Source organism: Ananas comosus, unplaced genomic scaffold (genome assembly GCF_001540865.1).
Source record: "Ananas comosus cultivar F153 unplaced genomic scaffold, ASM154086v1, whole genome shotgun sequence".
In the NCBI taxonomy this organism is placed as follows: Eukaryota; Viridiplantae; Streptophyta; class Magnoliopsida; order Poales; family Bromeliaceae; genus Ananas; species Ananas comosus.
This window is the reverse complement of record NW_017893521.1, coordinates 49,962-62,010: the sequence shown is the minus strand read 5'-3', so window position 1 is coordinate 62,010 and position 12,049 is coordinate 49,962. Positions and strand designations below refer to the sequence as shown.

Here is a 12,049-nt window from a genome sequence, read left to right as displayed (position 1 = left end):
TTATTGGTTAATCATACAATGACAGTATGTTTCATTATTGCTAACGTAGAAGGTTATTACATGATATTATCAGCGATTTCAGTAAAATGAATTATTATGCATACCATCTGGAATATGCCTAGTTAATTGTCAATTAATAGGAATGATAGAATCTAGCATGATAACTAATACCTGCAGCCTGTTGATATTTATTTATTGTTGAGAAAATAGCATAAGTGGTTTACTTTCATACCTGTTGCATTTAGTTACTTCTTTACTGCTATTAACTCATGCCACAGTTGACCTAGTGGTGTACTTCGCCACTCTCGGCGGCTTACCCACTGGGAACTATTGTTTAATAGTTCTTACACCCTCTTTGTTGTTGTTTTTACAGAGCCTTCCACAGCACGAAAGCTAGGGTCCCTGGCGAGGGGTCAGCGACTTGCTAGAGCTTCCACGATGCTAGATAGATGGAACCACTTCAGCTTTTCTAGTTTAGTACTGTGTTTTATAGTGAAATTATGTATATTATAGTTGTTCTTTCTTATTGTAATGATGTTTTGGGTTGTATAAGTTTAAACTCTTCAGTTTTGCTATGATTACCTAGTTAGAATTGAATTCTTTTACTATACTATTTGTAGACGCCTGGTGTATACGTAAGCTGTGGTGTACACGGCGGATCTATGCACGCGACTGGTGAGCTTCCGCTGAAACCCAGGGCGTGACAAACAATATATATATATATATATATATAGAGCAGGGCTGTTGTGCTCTCAGGAGCACGGAGGCCTCTATGCTCCTGAGCCGTTTTCGATGATAGAATTTTCGAATCGACGATCGGCTCCGTTAGACTTGATCTAGTGCATTTGAAGTTTTTAGAAAATAATTTTTGTGATTTTTTGATATCATTTACCTAGTGATCGAAAGGATTCAAAATCCATAATTTTTAATGGTTGATATCTGCCGTTTCAAGTTTAACGGTACAAAAGTATTCAAATCAGATGAAAGTTTAATACAAAATTATGTATACTATTTACAATAAGATCAATATTTCTGATCGAAAATTTTAGTGCTATATTACCACTTTTTATAGAATTTTTATTTTCAGCCGTTAAAAATTATTGATTTTGAATTATTTCGATTGCTAGGTAAATGATATCGAAAAATCGCAAAAATTATTTTCTAGAAACTTCAAATACGCTAGATCAAGTTTAACGGAGATGATCGTCGATTCGGAAACTCCATCATCAAAAACGGCTCAGGAGCACGGAGGCCTCCGTGCTCCTGAGAGCACAGCAGCCCTGCTCTATATATATATATATATATATATATAGTCCAACTACTATCCTATTAATAGGATTAATAGGATTGAGACCATTGTCCTATCAAGTCGTTTTGAATGATCGACACTCCAAATTGATAATCTGCACCGTTAAAATTGACCTACATTATACGAAATATTTAAAAACCGAATTTTGTATTTTTTACAAATCAATATCAAGCCTACCGAAGAGTCGAAAAATGAACAGTCATAAATGAATAACCTTCCTAAAATAGTTGTTAGACTTTCTCAATTCATGATCAGAGTTATCAAATATTATCTAAATAGTATAAAAAAATTTTATCAAAAATTCAAGCAGTTTGGATTGCTCTACACTGTTAAACAAGCAAACGGCTCATATAGGCCGTCAAAAATTATCGATTTTACGATCCTTTGATCACCATGTAAATGATTTTTAAAATTTCTGAAATTTAGTTTCTAGATATTTCAAATACTCTAGATCAACTTTAATGGTTCTGATCGTCGATTCGAAATCTCTATCATCAAAAATGACTTGATAGGATGATGGTCTCCATCCTATTAATAGGATAGTAGCTAGATTCCATACATACATACATATATATATATATATACACACACATTAGGGGAGACCGCAATCATCCAAACCGTGAACTTTTGATTCAAAGGTCAAAAAATCAGAAGTATATATATATATATATATATATATATATGGGTTAATTTCATACAGGTCCCTGCAAACATGATGAATAGCGGATATATCCCTGCAAAGTTCAACTTTCATAAGTTATTCCTGCAAAAGCCCTAATGTTTTCTGAAATGTCTCTCTGGTTTGGATCTGTTAGAGAACTGTTAATTTTTTAATAGTATAGTTGTGAAATGACTATTTTACCCTTGCCCTCTTCATCTTACTCTTCCTCTTCATGCTGTGGGAGCGGGCGGTGGCGGCGGCGGCGGCAACGGCAACGGCGACGGTGACCTTGCGGAGCTTGTCGGGGTTGCTGCCAACGAGGACGAGGAAGAGGCGGAAGGCGAAGGCGCGGCCGATGCCGTTGGAGGTGCCCGTGACGACGGCCCATTCGGGCACCACGACGGCGACGACGGTCAGATCATCGACGACGATGATGAAGAAGAAGAAGGGGGAGGAGAAAAGGAGGAGGAGAATGAGGATACGTAGAAGAAGAGGAAGAAGAAGAAGCAGGAGAGGAAGAGGAAGAAGAAGCAAAGGAAGAAGATGAGGAATGGGAAGAGGAAGAAGAGCAAAAATGTCATTTTATCTTATTAACTAACCTTGGTTAAGTATTTTAACTGTGGTTAACTAGATTTCTCTAACAGGTATTAACGACAGGGACATATCTAAATACATTAGGATTTTTACGGAGATAACTTATGAAAGTTGAACTTTGCAGAGATATATCTGCTATTCACCATTATTGTAGGGACCTGTATGAAATTAACCCTATATATATATATATATATATATATATATATATAGGGTCCGGCTACTATACTATTATGAGTACGATCGCCCTCGTACTCATAAGTTGTTTTCGATGATAGAGCTTCCGAATCGACGATCCACACCGTTAAACATTATTTACAGCATTTAAAACTTTTAGAAATCAAATTTTATAATTATTCGACATTATTTACCTTACGATCAAGAGGTCACAAATTTGACAATTTTTAACGGCCGGTATGGGATACTTGATAGTTTAACGGTGTAAAAGAATCGAAATTTGTTGAATTTTTGATAGAAAATTCTATTCACTACATAGATAAAGATCAATAACTCCGATCTTGAATTGAAGGATCCGATCATTCTTTTTTAGGACGTCGTTCAATTTTGACCGTTCATTTTATGACCACTTGATGGACTTTATTATGATTTGGCCAATTTGCTTAAAAAATCCACTTATTTTGGGCTTTTGCAAAACCGGGCCACCTTTTTCGTTTTTGCAGATTCGGTCCGCTTTTTCAGCAAACTGACCAAAATACCCTTATTACTTTTTCTCTTTCCTCTTTCTCTTTCTTCTTCGTTTCTCTCGTTCTTTTTCTTTTCTCGCCGGCAGAGCGGAGGCGGAGCGGAGGTAGAAACGGTCCGTCTCGCCTCTCACCCTCATGCTCTCGCCCTCGCCCTTGCCCTCGTCCATGCACCCCCCACCTTCCTCGCCTCTCCGACCCCGCCAAGGCCGTGCCGCGACTTTTTTTTTTTGCTTTTTTTCTTTTCTTTTCTTCTCCGACTCTTCTCCATCGTCTCCGACGACGACGCCTCTCGCCCTTCCCCGCCCTTCTCATCTCTCCCTCTCCCTCATTTTCTACCGCCTCCGACGACAATTTATCTTCGCTGGCGCCGACGTCGACACTGTAGAGGTCACTGCGGGGCTACAGCCTCAGAGCGGGGGGTCCTTAGCGGCGTCGTCACCGACGCCGTAGATGTTGGCAGAGAAGGTGACAAAAAAAATTATAGAAAAAACAGAAAAAAAAAATAAAGATAAAAAATTATATAAAAAGAAGGATGAAGATGAAATTGTATCGTTAATTACAAAAAAAATTATAAGTTGCACTATGTAAGATGTAAATTGCTGCTTTAAGATAAAAATTATACTCTTTGAACGAAAATTTTACTATTTTTTTTATCTTAAACTGCATCCTTTTAAGTGATATTTATACTGTTTCTCCTCTTGTTGTACTGTTTCTCCTCTTGTTGCACTATTTTTCCTCTTGTTTACACAGAAATGGTGCAATAAGAGGAGAAACAGTGCAACAAGAGGAGAAATAGTATAAATATCTCTTAAAATGGTGCAGTTTCTCCTCTTATTGCATTGTTTCTCCTCTTGTTGCACTATTTCTTCTATTGTTTACACAAAAATGGTGCAACAGGAGGAGAAACAGTGCAACAAGAGAAGAAACAGTAGATATATCTCTTAAAACAGTGCAGTTTCTCCTCTTGTTGCACTATTTCTCCTCTTGTTTACACAGAAATGGTGCAACAAGAGGAAAAACAGTATATATATCTCTTAAAACAGTGTAGTTTTTCCTCTTGTTGCACTGTTTCTTTTCTTGTTGCACTGTTTCTCCTCTTGTTTATACAGAAATGGTGCAACAAGAGGAGAAACAATGCAACAAGAGGAGAAACAGTATAAATATCTCTTAAAAGGGTGCAGTTTAAGATAAAAAATAGTGTAACAGGAGGAGAAATAGTGCAACAAGAGGAGAAACAGTGCAACTTTTGTTTAAAGAGTGTAATTTTCATCTTAATGGGTGCAGTTTATATCTAAAAGAGTGTAATAAGAAGAGAAACAGGGTAATTATCTATCAAAGATTGTAATTTTCGTTTAAAGAGTGTAGTTTTCATCTTAAAGCTGCAGTTTACATCTTAAGTAGTGCAACTTATAATTTTTTTTGCAGTTAACGATGCAATTTCATGTTCATCATTCTTTTTATATAATTTTTTATCTTTATTTTTTTTTTCTGTTTTTTCTATAATTTTTTTTTTGTCACCCTCTCTGCCAACAGCCACGGTGCCGGCGACGACGCCGCTAAGAACCCCCGCTCCGAGTCTGTAGCGCCGCAGTGACCTCTACGGTGTCGACGTTGACGTCGGCACCGGCGAAGATGCATCATCGTCGGAGGCGGCAGAGAATGAGGGAGAGGGAGAGATGAGAAGGGCGGGGAAGGACGAGAGAGGCGTCGTCGTCGGAGACGGTGGAGAAGAATCGGAGAAGAAAAGAAAAGAAAAAAGCAAAAAAAAAAAAAAAAAGTCGCGGCGCTCCCTTGGCGGGGTTGGAGGCGAGGAAGGCGGGGGGTGCGTGGACGAGGGCAAGGGCGAGGGCGAGGGCGAGGGCGAGGGCGAGAGAATGAGGGTGAGAGGCGAGACGAACCGTTTCCGCCTCTGCCGGCGAGAAAAAAAAAAGAACGAGAGAAACGAAGAGGAGAGAGAAAGAGGAAAGAGAAAAAGTAAAAAGGGTATTTTGGTCAGTTTGCTGAAAAAGCGGACTGAATCTGCAAAAACGAAAAAGGTGGCCCGGTTTTGCAAAAGTCCAAAATAAGTGGATTTTTTATGCAAATTGGCCTTATGATTTCGAAAATTTACGAAATTTATTTTCTAGAAGTTTCAAATATTCTAGATCATATTTAACGGAGTGAATCGTCGATTCGGAAGCTCCATCATTGAAAACAACTTATGAGTACGAGGGCTCCAATACTCATAATAGTATGGTAGCCATAGCCTATATATATATATATATATATATATATATATATATAGAGAGAGAGAGAGAGAGAGAGAGAGAGAGAGAGAGAGAGTTGAGCTAGAATACTCCCAAAAGCACCATGAGGGTGGTGTTTTTTATTTTTAGCCATTGGATGGAGAGATGTAGGGTTGAGATGTTGGTGGTAGGTGGTGGTAGGTGGTGGTAGGTGGAGTAGTGTTTGATCCAAAGGCTATTAGTAATCAAGGAGTTTATCTAAGGGCTAGAAACTTAGAAGCACCAAGGGAATGGTGCTTCTAAAAGTATTATAGCTCAATTATATATATATATATATATATATATATATATATATATATAAAATTGAGCCCCTATACTTTTAAAAGTATCAAGTTGTTTGTGCTTATAGATTTTTGATCATTGGATTAAGGAATGTGCGGTTAGAATGATATAAGACCTCTAGAGTTGAGTGGGTGTTGGTTGAATAGTATGATTTTACGGTTGAAAATAATCAAAGAGTTAGATCTAACAGTAAAAAATTTAAAAGCATCAAGTGCTTGGTGATTTTACAAGCATCATAGCCGGACTCTCTCTCTCTCTCTATATATATATATACTCACACACAAGTGTAATGCCCGCAACATTTATAAATTAAATTAAATTTACATATAATTTTTAAATTAAAATAAATTTTAAATCTGTATTTTAAATTTAAATGGTTATTAGTTGCAGGGCCTATTTTACTAAATTTGAATTTTTTTTCTAAGTATGTTTCTAATTTTGTTGTACCTTAAATACTTTTTATGTGTACCTAACATACAGATTTTTTTTTCCAATTTAAAACTAGGATTTAAAATTTTAAATAAATTTTAAATTTTAAATTAAATTTTAAGTTTAAATATAAATTTATCAATCAAAGTCAAAATTTAAATTTAATTTTGAATCAATTATTTGAATTTAAACAATTATTTCTTTGATAGGTCTATTTTTGAACTATTCAATTTTTCAAACCTGATTTGTTTTTAGTTAGTTAATTATATAATTTTTTTATAATCTGTATATAATACTTTTTTTTTATTTTATCTAGAATTTCCTCTCTCAACTTCAAATTTTCTTTCTGTTTTTATATAATATAGGTAAAAGCACTAATGATATTTTTTAATAACTCATATATTTAATAGAGTTTAAAAGTCAAACATGAGAAGATTTTTTCAGCTCATTTAATAAAAGAGCTGAATACGAGCAGGGGTCTCGCTCATGTTCAGCTTAACAACAGTTTAAATACATATATTTTATATTTACATAATTTATATATTTTATATCTATATATATAAATAAATAGAATTATGCTACTACATTATCGATAATACCAAGCGCTTGGTGAAATTAAATTTTCGGCCGTTGTATGAAAGGATATGCGGTTAGAATTATAGCGGTTTCCGGTTAAGATGATAGTGGTTCTGTAGAATTGAGTGGATTGTTGGTTGAATAATATAATCACGCGGGTGGAAATGATTAAAGAGTAGATCTAACAGGAGAAAACTCAATAGTAGTAAGAGTTTGATACTATCAATAATACAGTAGCCGAACTCTAAATAAATAATTATTTATATAAAATAAAAATTTTTATTATTTTATTTTAAACTCAATCTAAATATAAAGCCGAACTCAATTATAAAAAAAAAAACACATTTAAATTTTAACAATTACATCAAAATCAAATAGGTAAAATTTTAAAAAATTATTTCTTATATACATCATTTCTACTTTTTTAATTTTTTTTCTTGAACCAACTTGTTTTCAGCTTATTAATAAATGAGTTGAATACGAGCTGAATTTTTCGACTCGATACTTTAATAAATTAGCTCTTGTTAGGCTCATTTATAAAATGAGCGGAACAAAAGCCGCCCCAGCTTGTTTGTATTTGGCTCATTGACACCCCTAATCATATTAGGGAGTGTACATTTAATATTTTTTTAAATTTAGTATATTTTTTAAATTTTGAGTGTAAGATATATACAATCATATATAAACTTATTATAGAATGTAGATTTAATATTTTTTAATTTAAATATAAAATATCTGTATACAGTGTACGGATACATCCCGTGTAAGCACTAATTTCTCGAAGGGTTGAAAGACTACAGAAGAACAGCAAGTGGGTCCACCCATGTGCAAACTGCTATTCACCGCCCGCGTTTCGCAGTATGGTACATGTATTCGCTATTCTCCCGTTCAAATTCGAAGCAACAATAAAATAAGATTAGTGGCACAGACCGCTACGAAAAACAAATTGGGGGGCTCCCCATTACCTTCCGAGATTCTTCGTCATGTATATCCCGGTCATCATAAAGGCATGTGGACCCCAAATCAAAGCTTTGTTACGTTCCTTTGTCCGTTGTGATCTATCTGCTACCAGGACAAAGTTTACTTTAATTATTTAAAGTAAAATTTTCCAGTATCATGCAATATGTGGAACCAAACAAACTTTAATATCATACTTGTTAAAATATAAACTACTGCTCATAGCAAGTAATTCTAAGCAACAAGAAATACGAGCTGTATTGGAGCGGAAAGCCTACAACGAGTCTGTCCGTTGATCTCGGTCCGCCTCTAAATGCTCCAACGTTCCACTTTGTTGGCAAAGTAAACCGTTACCACCGCTCCCACTCACCAAAACACAACAAACTATTACAATTCGCATTCATTACCCCCAACATCCACCGATCGACCAGCTCATCCGGTGACACAACCCTCTTTTTCCATTAATTATTAACCCGCATTAAAGCCCAGCAGCTACAGGCGGAAACAAAGAGGTTTTACCGTACTACTGCTACGGCAAAAACCCAAAAAAAAAAAAAAAAAAAAAACCAAAAAGAAAAAGGAGAAACAGTATTTCCTTTTTCCTTTTTTTTTTTCCCAAAATATTTCATTTATATAATAATAATAATAATAATAATAATATAAAAAGACAGGCTGGCCTTGTCCTTGTTATCAAAGCCCTAGCCCCCCATAGTAGCTAACTAAGCTAGAGTGAGAGAGAGAGAGCGCGAGCAAAGCACTAAACCCAACAATTATTAATTAACACTTATTGGGGGTGAACCCCACCAGAGAATTGTCGACATCGAAACTGACACGTGTCCCCTGCTGCTGCACATTCCCGATAATGGACAGCGGGCCGGAGGTGGGCGCGAAGGCCAGGCAGTATGTGCCCGCCCCGTCCACCGGTATCAGGTAGTTCTTGGCCGGCAGCCTCAGCTCCCCGCCGTCCTCCGCGAAGTGGAGCGACACCGTGGGCACCTCCACGCTGCTGCGCCCGGATAGGTCGTAGCAAGTGTCGAAGAGCGACACGCCCTGCGCCCGCGGCAGCGCCCCCGTCCCGGAGGCGAACGCGTCCCGCAGCGCCGCGTACGCCTCGGCCTGCAGCCGTGTGACCGCCGTGCCCGAGTCCACGATGACCCCGCCGCTTCCCCCCTCGTCCACCGCAAACGCCGACTCCGGGATCGAGAGCATCTGCCCGCCCACGCTGATCCCCCGCAGCCCCACGTAGTAGAAGGTCTCCATCTTCCGGTTCCGCAGCAGCGGCGCCCTCACCGCCGGGCCGTCCTCCGCCGCCGCCGCCGCGCTCAGCACCAGCGTGGACGCCGAGGGCGAGTCGCGGTCCACGAGGCAATAGGAGAAGGACTTGGCGGAGATCTGGGAGGGGAACGAGAGCGCGCCCCCGCCCAGCGCCAGCAGCCCCGCGGCGCCGACGAAGAGGCCCTCGTTGTCGTGGCCGCACCCGAAGGCGACGTCGCGCACCGGTTCGGAGCTCCCGAGCGTTAGGGTCTCCGTGGCGAAGTCGCCGACGGTGTAGGAGCCGTCGCCGTAGGAGACCTGGTAGAGGCAGGAGGAGGTCGAGTTGCGGCAGGCGGAGACGTCGAGGGCGCGGCATTGAGGCGAGTCGCAGGGTAGAGGGGAGTAGGAGGAGGAGGCGGACGGGCTGAAGACCGGGTCGGACTGCTCGTAGCAGTCGGAGCAGGGCTCGCACTGCACCCAGGTGACGTCGCTGCCAGTGTCCAGCACCATGAAGAGCTGCTTCGCCGGGCTTCCGATCCCCACGCGGGAGAAGTACTCCCCGCTGCCCTGGCTCGTCCCCGACACGATCGGGCCCTCGATCGCCTCCACCTCCTCCTCCTCCTCACTCACCATCGTCGCCATTGCCTTTTTCTCCTCGGTGGCGTCGGTGACGATCATGGGCTTCAGATCCGACCTGGCGACGCCGTCGACGGCGAGGGCGAGGCGGGCCGTGAGGGCGGCGACGCGCGCGGCGTCGCGGCGGAGTCGTGCGAGGGTGAGGGATTTGTAGTTCGCGGGGCGGCGGCCGTGGGGAGAAGGAAGGAAGTCGCGGGAGTGGAGGGCGAGAGAGAAGGCGCCGCCCTCCTTCGCGGCGGTGGCGGTGGCGGCGGCGGCGGCGGCGGAAGAGGAGGAGGAGGAGGAGGAAAGGGACTGGTCGAGGGGGTCATAATGGGGTTCGTTTGTCGGGTCGAAGGAGGCGGCTTGGTGGGCTCGGGAGAGCGAGGCGGAGACGTCCAAGGTGGTCGTTGGGGTACTCCGCGGTGAGATTTGACGGGAAAAAGTAGGGTTGATTATGGTTATGGAGAAGAGGAGGAAGAGGAAGGGTACGAGATTATTAGAGTTCTTGGCCATTGTTACCGTTGAGAAAGGGGGACAGAGAGGGGAGTGGGAGAGGGTGAGGGAGCTGAAAGGATAATACTAGTGAGAACCAAAAGCATAGGGTGGGGAGGTTTAAAGAGAGAGAGAGTGGAGAGAGAGAGAGAGAGAGAGAGAGAGTGAGTGTATCTGTTTGTAGTGGGGAATGTGGGGGCGAATTTAAGGGAGGGCATCACATCATACGCGTTTAAGCGACGATTCAAGAATATAGCAATAAGAAAGTGAGGGATAGCAATAAGCAAGTGAGGGGTTTCGGACCTACCGCTTTTAATACCGCCCCGTCTTAACGACCTTGCAATTTGTGAGGCGCCAGCCTCTCAAATAGGCGGCGATTTAGAGCCCTTTTGGCCTAATAGATTATGAAAAAATAATTTTAATTTAAAAAACTAATTTTAGTGAAAAAAATTATGGAGCATTTTACTGAGATTAAATAAAAATAATTTTTCTAAAAAAAATTTAGTAAAATTGTTTAGAAAAAAAATTTGATATTTGTATAGAATAATATTTTTACTAAATTTTATCTTCAAATAATATAAATTTTTTATTAAAATTTAAAATTTTTACAAAATTTAAAATTTGATATTTTAATTTAAAAAATAAATTTAAAATTTGATAATTTAAAATTACAATTTGAATTTTTAAAGCTAAATATAAATTTTCAATTTAAAATTTTTAATTTAAAATTTAAAATTTCAAAATTTTAAATGTTAAATTTGAGTATTAAAAAATTAAAAACTAAATTTTAAATTCTAAAACTAAAATTTAAAAATGTAAAATTTAAAATTTGATATTTGAATTTTAAAACTTTGAAATTTTTAATTTGAACAATTAAAATATATAATTTAAATTTTAAATTTTTGATTAAATTTCAAATCCTAAAATTTAAAATTTTCAAATGTAAGATCAAAATATAAAATTTGATTAATTTAAAAACTAAATTTATAATTTATAATTTGAATTTTTAAAAATAAATATAAATTTTAATTTAAAATTTAAAATTTAAAATTTAAAATTTGAAATTTAAAATTTAAAATTTTTAAATTTAAAATTGAATATGTAAAAATTTAAAAATAAATTTTATATTTTAAAATTAAAATTTAAAAGTTAAAAATTTAAAATTTAAAATTTAAAGTTTAAAATTTGAAATTTGTAATTTGTACTGTTAAAACATATAATTTAAATTTTTAATTTCTAAATTTTTAATTAAATTTTAAATTGTAAAATTTTAAAATTTAAATTTTATCTTAAATTTGAAATTTACAGTTTAAGAATTGAGATTTAAAATTTAAATTTAAAATTAAAAATTTAATATCAAAATTTTGGTTTTTAAATTTTAAAATTGAAATTTCAAAGTTCAAAAATATTTTTTTTATTCTTTTTTTTTTCTACTTTTGTCTTAAAAATTTAAATTTAAAATTACTTTTGTCACGCCCTAAGACCCGCCACTTTGGTCGGATTTGGCGTGCCAACAGACTGCCGAACGGATAGCGTTTCTCTTGTTCGCCCAAGACGTCACAATTGGTACGATTCACACAGTTCCAAATAGGAACATAATTTATACACAGATTGCATAAGGAAGGCATCAAATATAATTACTAAACTATTTCAAATATTCGTCACATTTCACATTATATTTACATTCTTTTCTTCCAAATAAAATCAACTTTATTACAATTTTATTTTTTCTTTTCCTATACCCTAAGTTACGCCGACTCAGAGTACATCTATCTCTGGTCACATGTCACCACCCAGGGTCCAGCGGAAGCTTATCCGGTACGTGTCCAGATCATATGGCTACAACATATAAGGCGTCTACAACAATATAATAAATAAAACAAAGGTATGA

The 12,049-nt window shown here is 37.8% G+C and overlaps 1 protein-coding gene across 1 annotated transcript; it reads right to left on the bottom strand.

Moving 5' to 3' along the window:
• Window positions 1-7,994: 7,994 nt before the first annotated feature.
• Window positions 7,995-10,481, bottom strand: LOC109706240 (protein ASPARTIC PROTEASE IN GUARD CELL 1). The gene has a single exon (XM_020227038.1). It carries the CDS (start codon window positions 10,177-10,179, stop codon window positions 8,572-8,574), a length of 1,608 nt encoding a protein of 535 aa, XP_020082627.1. The 5' UTR covers window positions 10,180-10,481; the 3' UTR covers window positions 7,995-8,571.
• Window positions 10,482-12,049: the final 1,568 nt, after the last annotated feature.

Coding starts and splice junctions, on each gene's coding strand:
- LOC109706240 (XM_020227038.1), bottom strand. CDS start 10,179: ATGGCCAAGAACTCTAATAATCTCGTACCCTTCCTCTTCCTCCTCTTC.